The sequence below is a fragment of the Dendropsophus ebraccatus genome, chromosome 2, assembly GCF_027789765.1.
Source record: "Dendropsophus ebraccatus isolate aDenEbr1 chromosome 2, aDenEbr1.pat, whole genome shotgun sequence".
In the NCBI taxonomy this organism is placed as follows: domain Eukaryota; kingdom Metazoa; phylum Chordata; class Amphibia; order Anura; family Hylidae; genus Dendropsophus; species Dendropsophus ebraccatus.
Genome location: NC_091455.1, coordinates 116639527 through 116662978, shown reverse-complemented (window position 1 = coordinate 116662978; position 23452 = coordinate 116639527). Strand labels below are relative to the sequence as shown.

At 41.2% G+C, this 23452-nt stretch overlaps 1 protein-coding gene across 2 annotated transcripts in view; it reads right to left on the bottom strand.

Annotated features, from left to right (window-relative positions):
* Nucleotides 1-10020, bottom strand: part of GABBR2 (gamma-aminobutyric acid type B receptor subunit 2) — a 505458-nt gene extending 495438 nt beyond the window's left edge. For both annotated transcript variants that reach the window (XM_069958150.1, XM_069958151.1), the window contains exon 1: nucleotides 9589-10020. In XM_069958150.1, coding sequence (XP_069814251.1) covers nucleotides 9589-10020 — 432 coding nt within the window. The remainder of the gene's footprint in view (nucleotides 1-9588) is intronic.
* Nucleotides 10021-23452: the final 13432 nt, after the last annotated feature.

Sequence of the window (23452 nt, the reverse complement as noted above, 5' to 3'; positions counted from 1 at the left end):
ACTATTAGAAAGTTTTTTCCTAGAAGTGATACTTTTATTAAAATATAATTGTTTTAAACGGGATAAACCTGTAGAAAATAAATCTGTAAGAACTAGGCAAACATTTGTTATTTATGCCTAGAATGTAGAAGAAACAGAAATGTATTGTTGAAACAATGTGAGTGTTGTGAAAAGAAGGCTTTTCTATATTCCTACTTTCCTGCTGAATTTCACATTACAACCATTGTACATTTAGATACAGAACAACACATTCATGTTGTCCTTTTATAGTGCTGTGGATTTATGCTGAGTGCACTGCGGAATGTTCTCAGACTGAAATTAATAGGGTTTAGTGTGCAAAATCTGATATGTTGAAATGCCATCAAATGCAATAATGTAGGATTTTAAATGGTGTCAAATGACCAGTAAGTCAATCTGCAGTACCATCAGTGATCCTAAGAAGCTAGCCATTAGAAAAAGAGCCCAGTGATCGGCTAATGAAAAATAGGATGTGACTGATACAGTATTCATGTCTAGATGCTACAGTAACAAAGCACAAAACTGCTCCAAAAACTACAACAAAGATCACAAATGCAGATTTAGTTTGGAGTGCAGTTTTAACTGATATTTATGTTGAAAAATGCTCCTACTCCCTTATGAGACAATGGGGTGGAAAACCTACAGCTTCATAGCTGTTGCAAAACTACAATTCCCAACATTCCTGGACAGCCAAAGCTCTGAATGTGAAACTGTAGTTGTGTAGTTTGTAGTTGAGACATGACACCAGTATATAGATAACAGAGGTACACACAAAAGCTGTTTCTAACAATAAGCCCCACTCTCCTGTGGAATTATCCAACAGAGCATGCTCATAAGTGTGTCCCATGCAAAGAAGAGGGTCTGGAGATGTTCACTGCGGCTATGTCCATGAGGCATGCTGTAAATGTATGCCATTAAATGCTGTTAAAAACAGCTTAGACAAGATGGCAGCCCCCATAATAATGTATCAATAAATTGGGGGTGTACACCTATTTTAAAACTTCACTTTTAATAAATCTTAGTAAAATACACAAAAAACCCACATCCACAAAACAAATCAACTTGGATCTGTAATTACACGAGTCCACAAATCAGCTCGATCTGGACAGTCCCAGCTGGGATATATGTAAATAAAACTGGTTGTATCTCACCAGTCTGTCGTCCTGTGGTTTTGCTGTTGTATCTTTTGTAGACCGTGCAGTCGTTAGGTTGTAACCATTCAGGAGTTGACTCTGTCCCTGATCCACACTTTATGTACAGTATATGCGTATTGGTCACTAGGTGCAAATGTTTGGTTTTGCGCCTTTGTTTTTTCCTCCTTGTGTTTAAAAAGCCATAGCACTTTAATTTTTTCACCTACACAATCATATGAGCTCTTATTTTTTGATAAATCAGTTGTGAATTTTAGTGACATTGGTGAAATTGGAAAAAAAAAGCAATTTTGCAATTTTGTATGGGGGCCATCTTTACGCCATTCAGCCTGGGGTTAAACTGACATGTAATCTATGTTCCTCAAGTCAGTACTCTAGACTCTAGACTCAGTACTCTAGACCATGTATATAGACTATGCATATAACGTTCATTTTATTTGACTGCTTGTAAAAATTTTAAACTTAAAAAAAAGTATTTAAAAATTGCTCTATTCTAAATTTTTATTTTTTAGTCTTTGCGTCACTGTGAGGCATTTTTTTTGCTCCAAGGTCTGTATTTTTTATTAGCATCTTGCTTGCGTATATGCAATGTTGTATAATGTAGGTTTGCTTGTGTTACCTCTTATCGATTACCTACTTTGGCGTTGCCTACAAAGTCAAAGACAAAAAAATAGTGCAAAATGTTCCAAAAAAAATGGTGCACAGTTGTGGTGCAACAAAGGGCAACACATTTATTATTATGTTTATTACAGAAAGAATAGTAAGATGTGCTATACTTTATCCATTTTCATAAGCGAAGAAGCCAGAAATTCATTTTGCAAGCTTCATGAATTTTGGGTCAAATTTGTTAATATTCGCAAATCTTAATGAATTTCAAACTATATTAGCTACAGTACTGGGACTATTACAGAAGGACACATTTGTTAACGCATGTTCTTGTTAAAGTATCAAAAAATGAAAAATCACAATTTAAAAAAAAATCAATCAGCCAATTTAATGAAACCCAACACAGTAGGAGAGGAGTGCGACTACTGATTATGTAAAGCGCAAACTCAGTTCAGTAATGAAACCAAATTTGTATAACACAGTAGGAGTGGAGTGCGAGCACTGATTATGTAAGGCGCATGCTCTATTCACTGATCCCAGTAAATTGGTATACCTCAAAAGGAGTTTACAGTGCCCAGTGAGTAAATAATATGGACTGTGTCTTCACTGGTCCCAGTGAATTCCTTGGTAAACTGGACACTTGGTTGGCAGCTACAACAAAATAATCACCCATAATCAGCCCTCCTATCCTATCCTCTGTCCCTAAATCGCTCTGTTACGTTCACACAACGGTTTTTCAGCTCCGTTTAAAATGACGTCCATCATTTTGAGTCTAAAATAACGGATGTCATTTAGCTGTCTGGTCTCCCCTTGGAGCTGTTGGTACATTATACTAGTTTGGGGTTACTAATTGGGTGTGGCTTGATTGAAAAGTCCATTAAATTTAATAGTAAAAATGGAGAAAGAACGGTGACAAAAGAAAAACTGTGTGTGAAGAACTAATAAAAAATATCCGCTGTTTGCAAATGACATCTGAAAATAATGTTCATGTTCTTTATTTTGATGTCCGCAGTAAAAACGTCCATTACTTAATACATTATGTGCATTGGACGTCCGTCTTTCTATTGACTGCAATGCATTGCAATTGCAGTCAGTTAATGGACGTATTTTAAAATAGAAAAATTGTCCACCTTTTCAATATTTTTCACGTTGTGTGAACATAGCCTTATGGCCCTATTCCACCGGACAATTATCGTTCACATAATCTTTAACGATTAACAATCTCAAACGACTGCTATTGCGAAAGACCTGAAAACATTCACTTCCATGGAAAGATAATCGTTACTTATGATGGTATTTGCGATAGTTTTTTCTTCGCTTTCTTCGCTATTGCGTTCGTATCTAATGCGAACGGCCCAACGACATCTTATTCAATGCGAACGATTTGCGAATGTTTTGCGAACAAGCAACAATAAAAATAGGTCCAGGTCTTATGCTGCGTTTACACGGAACGATTATCGTGGCAATTTGCACGATAACGATCGAATTTGAACGATAATCGTACGTGTAAACGCAACGAACGATCGAACGACGAACAAGAAATCGTTCATTTTGATTTTTGAACATGTTCTTAAATCGTCGTTCGTAAAAAATTCGCAGATCGTTCCGTGTAAACAGTTGTTTACCTATTTTACCTATGTGCGAGATAGGCTTAAGCAATCACAAAACGATAGCAAAACGAATTTTCCGTACGATATATCGTTCCGTCTAAACGCTGATCGTTATAAAAGAAAAATCGTTACTTCGAAGTCGTTAATTGTACGATCGGGCGAATTATCGTTCCGTGTAAACGTAGCATTATAAAGCGATCAACGATTTCTCGTTTGGTAGTTAATCGTTAACTGCATTTCAACCGAACAATTATCGTTTAGATTAGAATGATTTAACGATAATCTGAAAGATAATCGTCCGGGGGAATAGGGCCCTTAGTCTCTCCCTGTTCTGCTCTTACTACCTGCTGTAATCCTGATTTCTCCTCCACACACAGTCGACTGGCCACCTCCGGAAACAGACCACCTTATATAGAGGGGGAGGTGCGGACATCACAGAGGGTCCTGCAGGTGATTGCTAGGCATTATGGTTAATCCCTTTATCCCGTTCACTGACGCTCCAAACAGCATGTGCAGTCGCCATTTTTTTTTTTTGCAATTATTCTTAATGAATTGTCGGGAATTTTCTTTGCAAAACTAAGAAAATTGATGGCCTGATTCGCAGCGAATTTTGATTTGCTTCGGTCATCTTTACTATCAGGCTTGGACATTTATTTGGTGCAAATTTTAAAATCATTTTGGGAACTTATTGGGCAAAGACAGCTGTCTCATTATATAGACGCCGCTTACCATGATCATGATCTTAATAAGCAGCCGTCTATATAACAAGACGACCGCCTTTGCCCGTTATGTTCCCAAAGTGGAAACATAGCCAAAGTATTTTCCTATGTACAAGTAAATAACCAAATAAGCTCAAATTGTCAATATAACACTACATGAGCTCTATGCTAAAAAATAACCGACAACATGCAAGTGCTAAATATAGAATATTATAATAAATCTTTACTAGTACAGCCGTCTGAGCTATTAAAAACATTTGAAAGTGGAGGGAAGAGTTCATATGGCTAAAGGGACAGCAACACAATACAAAGTGTATGCACTAGAGCAAAAGTGCCAAGGGCGGGTATAGAGTTTGGGTGTTTTATTGTTTTACAGTTAATATAGACTATGCACCAAAATCATAAATCCATACACAAATGTAGAGAGTCTGTCTGAAAAATATTTAGAGCAAAGACAAAACTGTTTTAGTAAAGTTTTAATTTTATTGACAACGCATTTCGAAGAACAGTAATGTCTTCTTTATCAAGTCATGATATAAAAATGGAGCAGTACAAGTGTTTATACTAATACGAAAGACAGTGGATTTAACCCCTAGATGACCCTGGATGTACAGTTAAGCCATCGAAGCCTGTCACCAGACGACCCTGGGCATAACTGTACATCCAGGGTGCTTCTCTTGCTATGAAATGTGCTCCGGAGGGGAGCGCGCTTCAGAGGTGGGGGCCTATGGCATAGCAGTGATCAGTGTGAATAATCACACTAATGCATGTAAAAGTCCCCCAAAGGGACTTCAAATGTGTGTAAAAAAAAAAAAGTTAAAAACACAAATACACTACCCCAAAGCCCCTCCCCCAATAAAAGTTTAAATCACCCCCCTTTCCCATTATATAAATAAAACATATAAAAATAAATAAATAAACATATTATACCGTAGCGTGCGTAATTGTCCGATCTATTAAAATATAAAAAGCGTACACGAAAAGAGGGAAAAAAAAGTGTGTGAATTATCAATTTGATGTTACATTATATATAAAAAAACATTAATAAAAAGTGATCAAAACGTCCGATCTTCATACATATGATATTAATAAAAACTAGAGATCATGGCGGAAAAAATTACACCCCATACAGCCCCGTAGGTGAAAAAATAAAACCGTAATAGGCCCATTTTATTAATAACTAATTGCCAAAAAAAGGATTTCATAAAAATATATATATATATAACATTAGAGAATCTGTGTAACCTGCATATGGTTGTGTTCGGACTGACTTATAGAGTAATAGTATCATGTCGCTTTTACCATATAGTGCATTACGTAGACACAGGAACCCCCCAAACGTTTCCATATTGCATTCTTTTTTACGATTTCACCTATTTATATCTTTATAAATAATATGTTTGGGATTCCATCATACATGTTATGGTAAAAGGAATGACGCCATTACAAAGTACAACTATTCCTGTAAAAAACAAGCACTTACATGGCTTGTAGATAGAAAACTGAAAGTGCTAGAGCTCTTAGAAGGGGAGGAGGGATAAAACGAAAACACTAAGATCAAAATTTGTGCGGTCCACTGGGTCATTTTGAGCCTGGTCCTCAAAGGGTTAAATGATGAATGGTCAATGGTGAAGCTTTATCCTCATGCTATATCGCAACTATAGTACTAAATAAGACAGTATCAGCATGCTTGACCATTAAGTTATTAATCCTTGTTTCCTCAATAATAACCACCTTTTACGAACAGGAAGGCTACAGGAAGTTGTTATCTATGATCACTATGAACTGTGACATCAAGACATTAGACGTATAGAACCCCACAGTGATGGAGTGAGGTTGCAGTTCACAACAGATTTTATTGGTGATCATAAAGCAACTGGATACTACTGTTACACTTTATACAAGGCTGCTACTATATGTAGCCTGTTTCATCATGCTATATATCACAACTACTTTTTTTTACTGTACATGGCTTTACAAGAATACACAGGATTAGAATATATACATTTCAGTTGGTAGATATTAGGCTACAATGTTCCCATTATATGCTCAGATTTAGGGAAGTGTTAATAATTAATAAAGATACAGTATCCAAGCATTTATTATTAGCCAAATATTGAACTAACGTTAAATACTAATGGAAGGCTATTGATCAACCAACAGAATATAATATAACATAACAAAGGTCATATGAAAAACATACATTACTTCATTTATTTGACTATGCTTGCAGTCAGCATGAAATAGTAAAAGTGTATGAATAAATATATCCATACAAGTGATCTATGTGACTTTGTAAAATACAACATTTTTGTGGAAACAATAATACTAAAAAAAAAAAAGTGCCAACATAGAAATAAATGTCCCATAAAACTACACTGTGACCATCTGCGCAAAGGATACTGCCATACACCAGTAGGAATAGCTGAATCTGTATATAGTACCTGGAATTATGTTACAGCTATAATGGTAGTGCTAAAAATAAAACTAAATCAAGCACCCATGAAAAGATAATCAACATTAAGCTAAATGAAAAATGTCATTGGACTGCGTATTATTCAAACAGTTCAATAGTCAATTTTCAGCTAACGCATAAGTAGTATCTGTGGAATAATAGTGAATAAATTTACACTTAATAAAGTAGTGCTGAGCTTTAGGACATTGGCACTGGTAGGATCTTGTCAAGATTTTATTTTTGTGTTTACATTTTAGAGATATAAAAATCACAAACAAAAGGATATATATATATATATATATATATATATATATATATATATATATATATATAGTGATAACTTAATATTGATTTCATTAAGGAGCTGCCATAGAGACTGTAATGAGATTGGATCTTGAAATGAGCTGTTACACTACTTTTTGCTTTCAGGACTCCCCAGCACTTTGCAAATCCTTACATTAGGAATCAAATCATGGTGGTAACCATGTGCTAAAGATCAGCTATAGAATAAATCTGTAGTGTTACTTTACCTAAAGCATGAGAGAGAGAAAAAAAACTCTACAAAAAAAAAAAACAGATGTCAGCACTCTAAAAATGAATTCAGTAAGGCAAAGCTGGTACTTATTTATCCATATGTATGCAACACTTATGCTCACACAGAGCCTTTTTCAAGTGTGAACAAGACTCTCTATGAGCTGAAATGTTGCACACAAAAGGGTGCTTTGCTTGACTGAAATCATTTTTGGAGTGTTGCCATCTTCTGTTTTTGTGGATAAAAGAGAGCATGGAGTCAGAGTCCCAACGTTTGTAGCTTTGCTGTGTATTAAGATATATATATATATATGCATGTGTGTTTGTTTTCTTATTGTTATTTATATTTTCATCTATCTGCTTATCAATCTAATTTGTATAGAAAAAATGCAGCATGAAGTTCATCAAACACACTGATCAGGTTCAATGATCAGGCGCAGGCCTCAGGGCACTAACCGATTTTTTGTTTCCATATGTGACATTTTAGCCCAAACTCATGACTCTTTTTCAATCCCTTTTATATAAATACCCTTAACCAGGGCTAAAAATGTAAACTGCCTCGAATGAATCTGTTTATGTAATAGAATCATATCCCCAAATTTCTATTTGGAAACATTTAGAATGTAATGTTGTAGCCATGCATACAAACTGCCAAAAGAAAGTGAGTTAAGAAGCTTCCTAATGCTGCTTCTCTTCAAACCAGAGCTGAGAACCCAACCTGCAGTGCTAAAAGCCTTGGCTTACATAGATGAACCCCGAAACCTGGTGACACCTTCCATCTGATTGTTCCTCAGCCCTTGCTGTGCTCTATGTAAAAGCATAACATCAGAAAACAGCCAGGCAAACAGGCAGCAGGTCAGGATGTAAGTCTCTCTGAAATACTGGGATACTAACACAACAGTGGAAGTAACATATATTATGCATATAAGTGAACCTTCAGTCCCTCCATTAATTCTCCAGGAGACAGAATAGCTCTGAGTCATGAACCTAGTGAGCTGGTTTTACATGGTATAAAAATTCTATTGGCTACTAATTCATCAAGATGGAAATGAAAAATGATTTTGCTGTGAAGAATAATGATATCTTGGACTGCAGGATATGAAACATATGGGCATTAATATCACCTATAATCAGCAAATATTAAGATGTGTCAGTAACTGTGGCGTATGGTGTCGTTTTTTAGTTAAAAATGAAAAGACAAGTCATTGGAATCCCTCTGGTGTAGGTGTATTTGAAGCTAAAACAATCTAAAGAGTTTGCCTTGGAAAGGGTATCAGGCTCCCTGACAAGAAATGACTGCCATCTTCAGGCACTTGCTCAATCAACAGGGTCATCCCAAAACGTTCAATAGAATCATGACAAGAATCTATTAAAGGTAGGGAAAGCCAATACCATCCTTCCAACAAGAATAAACTTATTGAATTGTGTTTAGTAGAGAACAGGCATAGTGTGAAACGCAGTCAAATCATCACTTTAGTTACCAAGCCTCTATCTACCTATCCACTCCCCATCTACCTAGGTCGCATCTATCTATATATCTATCTACCTACCTAGCTTTCTGATTTTTACTGAAATGTATCAGAATAAAACATAACTAATGAATGTACTATACATTTCTACCAATATTTGTTTCTTACAGCCATGATAGATGTGTGACGTAATGAGGGATGAAGGCTCAGGTCTCCATACTTTTACACCCTACAAGGATCTGTCCATTCTGCTTTTCGGCTCTGACCAGCTAGAAGAATGCATTGGGAGGTAGAATGAGCAGGATGTATTAGCATGGCTTAGCTTGAGCTATTCTGATTAGTATTCACCAGCTATGTACACCTAGGAGTCTTCCTTTCCATGCAGCATTCAGCCTGCAATGGTCAATCCACATCATTTCCCTCTTTCCATCTGAGCCCACAGAATGCTGATATAGAAGGTTATAATCTGATCGCCCATGTAATTGCGGGAAACCGCTAGCCTAAAGCTTCAAATAAGACATTTTAATGCATCTGTTGCTCAGTCAGCTGAACTTAATCTATAGGAAGGAATGAAGGCATATGGATAGCAAATATTCATTGAGCATCAAATGATGGTGGATGCTTTAGAGATAGGAAAATGGGCCAACAAGCATGGGTACAAGGGTCTTATCATGCAGAATGATGCAGGCAAGGTAAGCATGCACCTATGCACCACTGTAGGGCTGGCAGCACATACTGCATTTCTGCATCATCTTCATCATTACACTCACTCCCACTCAAGGAATGGTGCCTTGTTGCTATGTTATGGGGAAATCAATGACAGCTACCAGAGCCCATGGACTACAATGCACAACAAGCCCTACACAGCTAAGAGCGGCTGCCAGCTGTGCCAAGGTAAATACCTCTGCAGCTCCATGCCCAGGGAATGGGCATGATGGCTAAGCCCAGCGCTCGAGGGGTTAACCCCTAGTAAGAGAGTCCCGATTCGGTGCAGCTAGGGTAGGTACAGAGACAGTAGGTGATCCTTACCGCCGTGTCGTAAAGCTTTAGGTCCAGCACATAGGGATGCAGCAGGGATTCATTGCGGATCTGATCGATAGCCAGCAGCACAGCTGGCAGGATGCCTCGGCCGATATTTCCTTTGGCTACCGTCTCGCTGAGGGGCATCAGACCCATGATAGACAGGGAAGTGCCATTGGTGGGCTGCTCGATGGTCGTCCCGCTTGATCCACGCACCAGCCCAGGTCCCAATCCCAATCCGAGCACCAGCAGCAGGCATTGCGGAGGCAGCACTGGCATCTGTAGAGCAGGTCTGGCGGAGGCTCCGGCGGGGAGAGGAGCGCCAGTAGCAGCAGCAGTAGTGGCGGCAGTAGCGGCGGCCCCAGCACCAGCGGCTCCTGCAGCTTCAGCACCACGGAGAGCGCCAGCTGATCTCCTCTGCCTCCTCGGGGACGGAGCCATTCCTGTGTGTGACTGCAGGGGAGATGGAGCAGGTCCGCCCTCTCACCACCACGGCTCCCCAAGCATAGGCGGGCCCGGGAGAGAGGGGCTCACAGCACCGACACCCCCTATAGGAGAGACCTCATTGCCTCCTCCTGCAGGACATGTGCACGGACACGGGGCAGCAGCACATACCAGGGGCCACTCTGCTCCCTTCCCAGACACCTTCCTCTCTTCCCTATTTGTTTTCCTTCGAGGATCAGGGTCTCCCCCTCCCCTCTACACACACCCCTCACAGTCCTACTGGCAATGGCGCCTCCTCCTCCTTCACGGCTCCCAATTGTAGCACCGCCACCGTCAGTGCCAGAGCCACAGGCAGAGCCGACGCGGCGGCGGCGGCGACAATGGAGCCAGCTGCCGGGGACTTGTGCTGGACGGATCTAGCCCTCGTGGAGGAGTCTGCGGGGAAGAGGCAACACCTGTCCGCCCTGGGTGCTGCCGGGCTCGGAGGATTGTCCCGCAGGGATGGAGGAGCGCCGATGCCGGGGACGCTGTCACGCTCAGGCTTTGCTGCTGTGCAGGGAGCGGGGAGGGGGAAGCAGCTGGTTGGGGGACCAGTCGTCAGTGCTCACCATACAGCTGGATTGGCGTCTTACCTCACGGAGCTGGGGACACCATAGGTCTCTCACACGCGGTTTAGCTACAATAACGTGATGCAATGGGAAGGTATATTTGATGTGTGTGTCAGGATAGAATATTTTCCATAGGATTCTTCCTAGATGGAATGTATAGATACCTAGATGGAGTTGTATTGCAGCAGTCAGGCTGATGCTGAAGGACAGGTGCATGCACACAGCCTCTCCCTGCATTGCTGGACTGGATTGTTACCTCATGACTGTGCTCTGATGCTGCCTCCAGCTCAGCACTACCACTAATCTATGGCTACCACTACACAGGGGCAGACTTATTCATTTATTATTTTTGGATAGCTGTCATGTACAACCCAAACAAGCTAGTTTGCAATAATGGATGTTATATGGGTAAAAATAAAACTGCTGTCAAATAGGCAAAAAAAGACGCCTGGTCGTAGCCTATGGCTAGGATGGAATACTGTACAGGTTTAACCATGGACTGATATATTTATTGGATAATATAATCATGAAACTGCTCTACTAGCATTACTACTAATGGTAATGGAATACTACTGCTATTACTGGTAATAAGGCAAGCTGTACTAGTGTCACTGATACTATTAATGATAATATGAGGAACACTGCTTCTGAGAAGAGCTTTAGGTTATACTACATCTATTATTAAAGGAGAAGTCCATTGATTTTTTTTTTATTAAAGTATTGTATTTCTTCCCAAAAGTTATACAAATTACCAATATACACTTATTAAGGGAAATGCTTATAAAGTGCTTTTTTTCCCTGCGCTTACTACTGCATCAAGGCTTCACTTCCTGGATAACATGGTGATGTCACTTCCTGGATAACATGGTGATGTCACTTCCTGGATAAAATGGTGATGACATGACCCGACTCCCAGAGCTGTGCGGGCTGTGGCTGCTGGAGAGGATGATGGCAGAGGGATGCTCAGTGTCCCTCCAGTGCCCTGTGTCCCTCAGTGTCCCCCTGCCATCATCCTCTCCAGCAGCCACAGCCCGCAAAGCTCTGGGAGTCGGGTCGTGACATCACCATGTTATCCAGGAAGTGAAGCCTTGATGCAGTAGTAAGTGTCACTTTATGTGCATTTCCCGTAATAAGTGTATATTGGTAATTTGTATAACTTTTTGGGAGCAATACAATACTTCAATAAAAATTTTGCTGGACTTTTTAATATAATTAGTAATTTCTTTAACAGAATATAAAAATATTGGTACAAATCTACTAGTACTAGTACTTATAATTACTTATAATTATACTTATAGCTATAATTACTTAGAATTTCTAGTACTTATAATTCTGTAAACAATACTACTGTCAGGTAAGAATGAATAAAAGTAATATTTAGGCAAGCAACATTACCAATACTAAAAATAATATTGATAATACAGTAGTAATGAAGTAATACAGTAGATAAGGTTTATTTTACACGTGTCTGGCACCCTGAACTGTCCTATATTGATCTTCTGCAACCAGCATCCCATCATGGGAGTAAAAGGAACACGGCTGTGGCCTTAACGCTCATCCAGCATAACTGCCCTCCAGTGAAGTTTTTCTAGATAACAATAAATAAATAAAACATGATGCAATATTTTTTCATCTGACGTCTGCATACCAGTTGGCATCTGTGCTGCATAACGAGATTAATGGAAATGAGCCCTAAGTAAAACCTTGCAAAAAGTTTTTTCTCAATCTCTTCACCCATAATCATGCCAGTGAAAAAGATTTGTTTTAAAGTTCAAGTCATGTCATGTCACATGTCACGGCTCAGTAAGACATGCAGGGAACTTTGCCTGGGAACAAACAAGAAACCATTGATCCAAATGTACTACTACTAGTGATAAGGTACTGCTACTAGTCATAATGGTGGATTCACACTTGGCATCCTTTTATGCCGCAGACAAATCTGCTGCAAACACCTGAATGTAAATTTTCAGTGGATTTGCATGCTTTGACGTGTGTTTCATTTTAGAATAGTTTTAATAATAGCTAAAATTTAATATAGTAATAGCCCATAATTTTTTCACCATATAGGCAAGTAGTTGGCAATGTATTACATCTTACTGTACTCTTCAACTATTTGTTTAATTTAAGTGAATTAAAGTCAATTTTAACATACTCATGTTTGTTAAATTGCTACTTTGGCGATCCCCCCCCCCCCCCCCCCTTAAAATCAACGGGTGCCAGAAAGTTATACTTATCAGCTGCTGTTATGTCCTACGAGAAGCGATGTATTCTTTCCAGTCTGACACAGTGCTCTCTGCTGCCACCCCTGTTTGAGACAGTTACTGTCCAGAGCATGAGAGGTTTTCTATGGGAATTTGCTACTGCTCTTGACAGTTCCTGTCACAGACAAAGGTGGCAGCAGCAGTGAGCACTGTGTTGGATTGGAAAGAATACACCACATCCTGCAGGGCATACAGCAACTGATCAGTAGAGAAAGCATTATATCATAAGTGTCATATATTATAAGAGTCTGATAGGTAGAAGACCTTGCACAGCTGTTTCCATAACTCCCATACACATGTGCATCTGTATTTCTTTACCGTTTTCACTTGGAAGTGGCCACCACCACCCACTCTACCTTGCAAAACAGGAATCTGTGCAGCCCTATACCATCTAAAATGAGTTCTGGACCTATGCTACATATAGCACATCCTGTAAATATGCTATAATATTTAAGGAAAAGGAAAAAAAACAATAGATTTGAAGATGCATCTTATTCCAGGCACAGAAGATAGCACAAAGTTATTTCTTCAAATCAACTGGTAACAGAAAGTTATACAGATTCGTAAATAATTTCTATTTTAAAAATCTTCTAGTACTTATCAGCTGTATTTCCTGCAGGAAGTGTTGGATTCTTTTCAGTCTGATACGGGGGTCTCTGCTGGACAGAAACTGTCCAGAGCAGTAGCTAATTCCTATTAAAAACCTCTCCTGCTTTTGACAGTTTCTGTCACATACAGAGGTGGCAGCAGAGAACCCTGTGTCAGACTGGAAAGAATACATCACTTCCTGCAGGACATACAGCAGCTTATAAGTGCTGGAAGGGTTGAGATTTTTAAATACAAGTAATTAATCTGTATGAGTATCTGGTACCATCTAGTTTAAAAAAAAAACACACTGATGGCACTATAATGTACTTGGCAGGTCCTTAGTGAGCAGTTGCCTTTTGGTAATTTGTCCATGGAGCCCATTATGCGCAATCTTAGGTCTCCTACTGTAATAAAGAGTCAAAGAGGAGTTGTGGCTTAGGATTTAGGATTTGTGCTGCACTCCGGCACACCTCACCACTGCTCTCTCCTCCCTCTTCTTCATGAATAATCTCTGCTGCCAAGCCTCCTTGCTAATGGTGTCTTCAGGGTCTCTGAGTCTTTATTTCAGTTGCCTACAGAGGACTCATCTGCAATCTGATATAGTTAAATCTCCAGTCTTGGTTGTTTTGGAGCGATGGTCTAGGGGTAAATCACTTGTCTAGAGACCACCAACATTTTTTTTTTCCTGGGTTCAATTCTCCAGATGAAAATGAAATATAGTTAAAGTGACACTGTCACCTCCTTTTTGCATTCTGACATCTCTACACAGGTGTGAAGGGAAAATTTAGCGTTTTTCATACCTTATTTCATATCATACGTCATGGTGCTTGTTCAAGTAAAAAGTGTCCTTTTATCAACTGCAGATTGTATTAAGTGGGCGTGGCCTTTTGGTATTAACACCACTTAGCTCCGCCCACAACGACATCATTGGTCCCGCCCCCTTGATGCCCATTGGTTGGCCGACGTAGACCTTTCGGCCAGCCTGTTCCAATGGCTGAAGAGGGGGCGGGGCCAACGGTGTCGTTGTGGGCGGGGCTAAGTGGCGCTAATGTGCCACTTAATACAATCTGCAGTTGATAAAAGGTCACTTTTTACTTTAACAAACAACATGACGTATGATATGAAATAAGATATGAAAACCACTAAATTTACCCTTTACACCTGTGTTGAGTTGTCAGAATGCAAAAAGGAGGTGACAGTGTCACTTTAATTTTTTTTCTCTCATCATTGAGAATTTTCTGCAGTTATAAAAATGATACAACCAAATTAGTTTTAAAATTCATTTCTTTATGCAATGATAAGAAAAAAATAACTATTTCATTTCCATCAGGGGAATCGTACCCAGGAACAAAAAAAAAGTTATTGGTGTCAAAACATGTGATTTACCCCTAGACCATGGTCCCAATACAGTTAACTTTGGAGATTCAATGATATCTGATTACAGATCAGTTCTCTGTAGGTGGTATATGACCGAAATAAACACTAAGACACTGCGGACATGAGGCCGGGCTGCAAAGATTGTTAATGAAGAAGAGGGAGGAGGAAGATGTGGTGAGGTGTGCCATAGTGTAGCACAAATGATGGGCCACAACTCCTCTTTGACACTTTATTACAGTAGGAGAACCGAGATTGTGCGTGATCCACTCCACAGACAGATTCCTACAAGGTAAGATGCTCACTAGGGGCCTGCCAACTATAGCACACTGTCAGCACCTTGGGTAGGGCCTGGATACTATCAGATTCCATTTAAGACTATGTTTACACACAGAAAGATAAAAGTGAAATATGACAGTAAAATAGGTCTAAAATGCGGCTGTATTTAAAATTTAATATCATGCTACATTAAAAGGGGTAGTTCACCAATTTATTTATTTATTTTTTTTTTAAATCAACTGGTGACAGAAAGTGCCAGAGATTTGAAATTTACTTCTATTAAAAAATCTTGTCTTCCAGTCCTTATTAACTTCTGTATGTCCTGGAAGAAGTGTGGTATTATTTGCAGTTTGACACAGTGCTCTCTGCTGCCACCTCTGTCCATGTTAGGAACTGTACAAAGCAGTAGCAATTCCCCATAGAAAACCTCTCCTGCTTTCCAGACTAGAAAGAATACCACTCCCTGCAGTACATACAGCAGCTGGTAAGTACTGGTAGACTAGATTTTTTAACCAAAGTAAATTACTTATCTCTGGCACTTTCTGGAACCAGGTGATTTGAAAGATTTTTTTCCTATTTGTGGAAAAATGTTAGCTAGAGATGAGCGAACCGGGTTCGAATTTGAGTCGACCCGAACCCGAACGTTCGGCATTTGATTAGCGGTGGCTGCTGAACTTGGATAAAGCTCTAAGGTTGTCTGGAAAACATGGATACAGCCAATGACTATACCCATGTTTTCCACATAGCCTTAGGGCTTTATCCAAGTTCAGCAGCCACCGCTAATCAAATGCCGAAAGTTCGGGTTCGGATCGACTTGAGCATGCTCCAGGTTCGCTCATCTCTAATGTTAGCCTGTGCACACATTGCAAAAGTATGTATTTTCTCAAAATATGTGTAGAGATGGCTGTTTCTATTTTTGTTTTATTTTACTGTGTGTGAAAAGTAAAATAAAAGTTTAAAGTGATGTGAAGTGAAAAAAACAAAAGCATTTTTTGCATGCATGGTAGCTTTTGAACAGTTATTCCTTATGTATTAATAGGTATTTTGGAAAATCCAATTACAGTATTTCAGCTAATTGCATCTAATACCAGATTTAATAATACACTACGTCTGTTATATGTGTAATGTATAACTCCATCTATAATATTGAGGTATGCTGCCTACATACATGATTCAAGAATATTAAAAGCAAGGTGGTATATTTAGAATATACTCTGGATTAAAACATCTTAATGCAATGCTATCCTGTTCTAAGCAATAGCCAGCTATATGTTTAGAACTTTCTATATCTGAAATTACTATATTTCAGGTGCTGGAGGTATTACAATTTTTTATGTTCCAATTAGTGTTAAGCTAAGCTAGCATAGTTCTTGATTGAGCATTGGGGTGCTCAGGAGTGCTCGTTGCTCGTCCAAGCACCTTGTGTTCGGGTGAAATGTTTGGAAGCTTTAATTAGCTAATAAACATGCCATGAAGGATTTGCACATCCCATTATGCTGTAGCCATGTGTGCATGGGCCAACCAATGCATTCCTGTGGTGCCCTGCTGTCCATGTGCACTAGCACATCCTCATCCTCCAACAGGTTCAGTTTCAATTTGTGGCAGATCTGTCCTGTGGTAGACCAAAGCTCTAAAATGTGGGGTCTACGACCTTCTCATCACCCTTTGTATTGCCTGCCTCCTTAACGCTGCAGAAAGCCACATCAGTTTGCACTTGGGATGCGTCATTTGTAGCAAATCTCTCTTCCTCCATCAGCAGTGGTTCAATTCCAAATTTAATTTCAAATTCAATTCTAATTTCTATTTTTTTTTATTTCAATTCACTTGTACAGCTTTTTTTTTTTTTCCAGAGGGTCACACAAGACTCTAGCCCCATATTTTTTTTCAGAGGGTCAACACCAGGCTGTTATTGGCATTATAATGCTGTAAGAGGCAAATATTATTACCCTGTAAGGGGCACAAAGAGGACATTATTATTTTCTAGGGGACACACATGTGTGGGCACTATTACTGTATGAAGTACAAAAGGTGAAACTTTTAGGCTTGCTCTACACAGAGACCTTGGCTGTGATATTGTTTGTGCTGCCATTTTACACTCCACTCATCTCTGCTAAAGTAAATGGGGTTACTTTGTGACCCGCAAACTAACATGATAACATACCTCCTTGATAGATTTATCATGTTTCTCAGGAAGCAGTTGCAGCCACTTGGGACATTCACTTAGCTGACATTGTTCAGGAATCACAACATTGTAATCTTTGGCTGTGTGACCCACAAACCACATTTTTCATTTTGTCCAGGGCCTCACTTAGTTTAAAACCAGCCCTGGCTCACTATGTACAATGTGGACATACCATCGGTGAGATTTCAAAGTTCTGCACATAACAACTACCTCCCCCTGGGACTTTGTGCTTGGGAGGGAGGTCCGCGACAATACATTCAAGACCCTTGACATTATTCATTGTGTTTATTCTAACAACAAACCTCTTATGATTCTATCCCGTGATGCTGAAAAGGTTTCCCTGACACAAACCTTCCAACATGTCCCAACTTTATGGGTTCAAAATTTTAGCCCTGTACCATGATCCTTTGGCCCAGCTAAAAATTAATGGTTCCCTCTCCTTTGCACTTCATTTTTAATGGTATGAGGCAGGATTGACCACTTTCCCTCCCTCTTGTGTATATGATTTAATCATGAAAAATCTAGTAACCCATCTCCCCACCAGACATCAATGGTATACATATTGAAAATCATGACTTTAAATGTTCTGCTTTTGTGGATAATCTTTTAGTCCACATAATCCATCCACACACATTTCCCTTCCCTCCTTGATGGCTCACTATAAGCAGTTTGTCACTTGGTCAAGTTTTAAAATAACCTAAATAACCTAAATTTGAGGCCCTGAACGTATATCTAGACCCCAGTATGTTTCAGTCTTTTAAATTTAATTTCCCCTTTACCTGCTCCTTTAATAGTATTACATATTTAGGTATCCAAATTCCTTCTACACTCTTCCAGCTGTTTAAGGTAAACTTACTTCCTCTACTGACCCGATTTTGCAAGGACCTTGATTCTTGGAACCGAGAAGATTTTTCCTGGTTCAGACACATCAATGTTCTAAAAAGACCCTTTTTCGCATGTCGGTTTATATTTGCAGACCAACCCCATCAATATTCTGTCCTTTTTCTGAAAATGACTGCAGTTCTGGTTTTTCCAACAGCTTATGGATGACACATCTCCGCTTCCGATGGCTCTTCAAGGCCTCCAGGCCTGCCATGGATGCCTTAGTTCCCAGGCGTGTCTGCAGCACAGTGGGTACAGTGTCCAACAGCATTATGCTGACAGGCTCAATTCACTGCACTAAAGGACTAGTGTAGTTTATTATAGTAGTAATCTCCTGATTGTCCCTTGTGGGACAAGAAAAAAGGTAAAAAAAATGTACATAAAATAAAATGTCCATTTCATCTCCATTACCCCCATGAAATAAACACATATTATAATATACAGTACATATTAGGTATTGCCAGGCGTGTAATAACCTGAACAATAACATTATTTTATTACTTATCCCACACAGTGAACGTGGTACAAAAATGTAGAGAAAAAAAAGCTAGGATTGCTGTATTTTGGGTAGCTGCCTTCTAAAAAAGTTGATTAAAAAAATTAAAAAGCCATACATATTTCCAAAATGGTACAAATACAAAGTACAACTTGTGCCGCAAAAAATAAACCCTCATATGACTAAGCTGATAGAAGAATGGAAATAGTATTGCAGCTTTAGAGGCGACCAAGGAAAAATAAAAAAAATGCTTGAGTATTAACACCCAAAATATATGCCAGGGGAAGGGGTTAAAGAGAATGTCCCACCAGGTACATCCACTTTAAGCTGAACCCACAGATCGAACATTGCCGTCACAGGGAAACTGGTGCCGCGGTCCGTTTTTGGAACCGCGGCCCGGTTCCCGTGTGCGGCGCTGTTCTATGCAGCGGAACCGGCCGGCCGGCCCGCCCCCAGTGGGAGGGAATTCCCTCCCCTGTATGACGCTGCTCCATTCATTCTAAGGGAGCCGCGTCATACAGGGGAGGAAATTCCCTCCCACTGGGAGTGGGCCGACCCGCCTCCAGTGCTTGAGCATCGGCCCGGTACTGGTGCATAGCACACGGGAATCGGGCCGCGGTTCGAAAAACGGACCTCAGCACCAGCTTCCCCGTGACGGCGCAGTTCGATCTGTGGGTTCAGCTTAAAGAGGATGTACCTGGTGGTACATCCTCTTTAATGTGATTCCTATAAGCAATGCATATCTAGAAAAACAGATGTATTTTTCATACATGCTTTAAAAGAAAAATATTCTTTTAAATTTGGTCCCCCGCCACTTCTTCTCCTGAAGCAAAGTTCCTGCGGGATTCCTCTGTTGTGTTCAGTTGCCATAGAGGGCATCACCAACCTGGAAATGCTGGTGACTGTAAACAAAAGCATATCACTATAGCTCTGCATCATCCCTAGAGACATTTTCACACACAAGATCCACTTGTATGAGTTCACTGCTTTCATTAAGAATTGAATAACTTCTTTCTAGTTCTATAAATGCTTTAGTTTCATATTTAGAATTTGGAAACTAACAGATGTAGTTTTTTTTTCTTTTATAAAATAGAAACTTTGAGGGAAATATATAATTCCAGATATTTTGAGAATTGAAATTCACATTCAGATCACGTACAGATCATGGCTCAAAAATTTACACCTCACACAGCTCCATAGCTGCCCCTGCTCACCTTGGATTTTTACTTTTCTCCTTTAAATCATGTTTTTGTTCCAGGCTCAAGTGTCAGTGAGACAGGACCAAGCTGCTCTGAAGTGCTGCAGCATCACCTGCCTCCTGGCTTCCCCTCTCTCCCTGCTCTGGATGATTGACATACTCACAGCTGATTGCATACATGGTAAGTTTTTGCAAATATTATTAAATGGGCCTCACTTGTTATGGCTGTCTAACAAAAAGCGTAAACAGACAAAGGTTTAATCCGCAATTTAATGGAGGAAAATACTTCTAATTTATTTACTTGGCATAAAACCATCAGCATGTACTTTGGAGGGACCATCCTTGGGCAGACAGCAACACATTTGTGGCATAATGCACCAGAAAAACATTGGTGTTAGTACGCTGGAGACCATTTTTCAGAGGATCCCCACAAGGCCCTCACCCCAAATATTTTCAGAAGGTCACAGAAGGCTCTCACTCGCAATTTTTCCAGACAGTTACACCAGGCTCTTGCCAATTTTTTACCGATGGTCACCACCAGGCCAATTAGCAGGAGGGTTGGCACTAAGTTCTTGGCCACAATTCCTCAAAGAGTCAACACCAGACTCTTGTCCACAATTTTTCAGAGAGTCACCACCAGGGTCTTGTCTACAATTATAAAGAGGTTCCCCACAAGGCCCTCACCCATATTTTTTTTTACATGTGTGCATAAGGCCCTCCTTTATGTGTACAGGTGTGCCTCTTTTCTTCTCGTTTTTGGCAGCCCCTACACATGGTGCATAGGCTTGATGAGTCTACAAGGCCATCTTTTAAAATTTAAACAGGGTAAGCCTGACCATGTCACATGCACGTACAATGACAAGTTACTGGGGGGTGTAAATATAAAGAAGGAGAAGGCCAGGTCACCGTTTCTGGTTAAGCTCCACACGATCCACATCTCATACAAACATAAAGAAAATCACTTGGGATCAGCGGTTGAGCTGTACACCAGGTCCAAACTTTATTTAGCAAGACCCATAAAATCAGAAGACCTGTGTTCTGCCCAGAATAAGGGAGGCACCCTTAATCATGATTGATTTGGAGTTGGAGTAGCCATGTTTTTATAGCCACTCCTCTCAGATAGCGTTCTGACACAAATCCTCAATGCTTACAAAAAACTCCAATATAAAAACAGCATTACTGTCAGGAACTCACCTGACCTGGCTCCTGCGGCGACTTCCCCGGCCTCTGCTCCGGCGGCCGGCTCGAGAACGCGCCGGAGCTCCGCCCGCCGGAGCAGAGTGACGTCACGGAGACCCGACGGCGTCCCTAGTAACCGGGGACGCCGCGGTCTCACGTGACAGTCAGTCAGCTGACTAGTCTTGCAGCTGATGCGGCTCGTGCGGGCTGAGTGGCAGATCGCTCTGCCACTTGGTCTGCAGCACCGCAGCTGCAGTGATTGCTGGATCAGGAGACCGGACCAATCAGTGTCTGGTCCGGGCTCCTGGTCCAGTATAAAGTAATGTGAAAGCCAGCTGGTAATTGCTGGCTATTAGTTCTTCTAGTCCCAGCTCCCCTGCTCCGTCCCAGCGTTCCCTGCCCTATATCCCATTCTGCTTGACTTCCCGTGTTCTTGACCCTCCGCCTGACCTGTGACTATTCTTTGCTTGCCGATTGTGTACTGCGTTGCCCGTGTGGTTTGACCTGGCTTGTCGACTTCTCTTGATTGTGTTTTGTCCGTCTGTCGTGTTTTGTCTTCCACGTGTTCAGTGCAGGGAACGTCTTCGTGGTTGTCCGCGACCGCCTAGGGTCGACTGAGGCAATTAGGCAGGGACAGTGGGTGGGATCAGATCAGGGCCCACTGTCTGGTTGTGTTGCCGTTGCTGACAGAATAGCCAGCCAGATTTTACCGCCATGGACAATCGGACGGCCATGTCTAATATCGTGGACCAAATGCAGCGGCTCAACACTATGGTTCAGGAGCTTGCTGTAAGGGTCCAAAACCAAGAGACGACACCCCGACAACTCACGGTGACTTCCCCAGCATCTCCTGAGCCACCCGTTCAGCTCCCAGATAAGTTCTCGGGGGACAGGAGCAGGTTCCGTGCATTCAGGGAGGGGTGTAAGTTATTTTTTAGATTGCGCCCCCGCTCTTCAGGAGACGAGTCTCAGAAGGTCGGGATCATCATATCCCTCCTTCAAGGGCCGCCGCTAGAGTGGGCATTCTCCCTGCCCCCTGACTCCCCTGACCTGCAGACTTCTGACCAATTTTTTTCGGCCTTGGGGTTACTTTATGATGACCCAGACAGTGCAGCCAATGCTGAGCGTCAGTTGACTGGGTTGAGACAGGGTCGACGTCCAGTGGAGGAGTACTGCTCAGAATTCAGGCAGTGGAGTGGTCTCTCCATGTGGAATGACTCGGCCCTCCGGTTTCAGTTTCGGGCAGGCCTTAGTGACCGACTGAAAGATATGTTGGTGGCATACCCCCCTCCTGACTCCTTAGAAGAGAGCATGACTTTAGCTATCAGAGTGGACCGGCGACTTAGGGACCGACAGAGAGAGAGAGGTACCCCCGACCTACCAAAAAACCCTGAGTCACTGTTTCCTAACCCCAAGCCTTCCCTTCCTGTCTTGTCCGCACCTGAAGAACCCATGCAGGTAGATACTACTGAGGCTAAAACTCGAAGAGCCCATCGCATACAGAATAATCTGTGTTTCTACTGCGGGAAGACTGGACACCAGATCCGACAATGTCCTTCTAGGCTGAGGTCACCGCCGGAAAACTCCAGCGCCTGAGAGATTATCGAGGGGGTCTCTCAGGCGCACAGGTACCCTCCAAAAATAAGCTACTGTTACCTATTTCTCTATCTGTGGGAGGTAAAAGTATCAATGGGTACGCCCAGATTGATTCTGGATCCTCCGCAAATTTTATTAATTCTGTGTTCTTTTCTGGTTTAGAAGTATGTCCCCTGCTGCTCCAGCGTCCTGTTAATGTCACTGGAGCAGACTCTGCTCCCTTTGCCCAGGGGGACGTACGATATGTGACCCCGTGCCTGGAAGTTAAGGTGGGGTCGGTCCATGTTGAAAGTCTTGATTTTCTTCTTATGCATAATTTGTCATCAGATGTAATTCTGGGGTTATCATGGTTGGAGACACATAATCCAGTGTTTGATTGGTCAAGCAGGGAACTGGTCTGGTGGGGGCCTGGATGTGATTCTCATTGTATTGCTGTGTCTCTCTCAGGATGTGCTCCTGAGGAAGGAGAAATTCCAGAATTCTTGTCAGACTATGCTGATGTCTTTGATGAGAAAGCGGTAGAGGTGTTGCCACCCCACAGACAGTATGACTGCGCCATAGATTTAGTTCCTGGTGTCAAATACCCGCGAGGTCGCATTTTTAACTTGTCATGCCCTGAGAGGGAAGCTATGCGGGAATACGTTAAAGATAGTCTACGTAAGGGTCATATCCGTCCCTCCTCTTCCCCCATGGGGGCAGGGTTCTTTTTTGTGGGTAAAAAAGATGGGGGTCTCCGACCCTGTATTGACTATCGGGAACTAAATAAAATCACTGTTAAAAATCAAC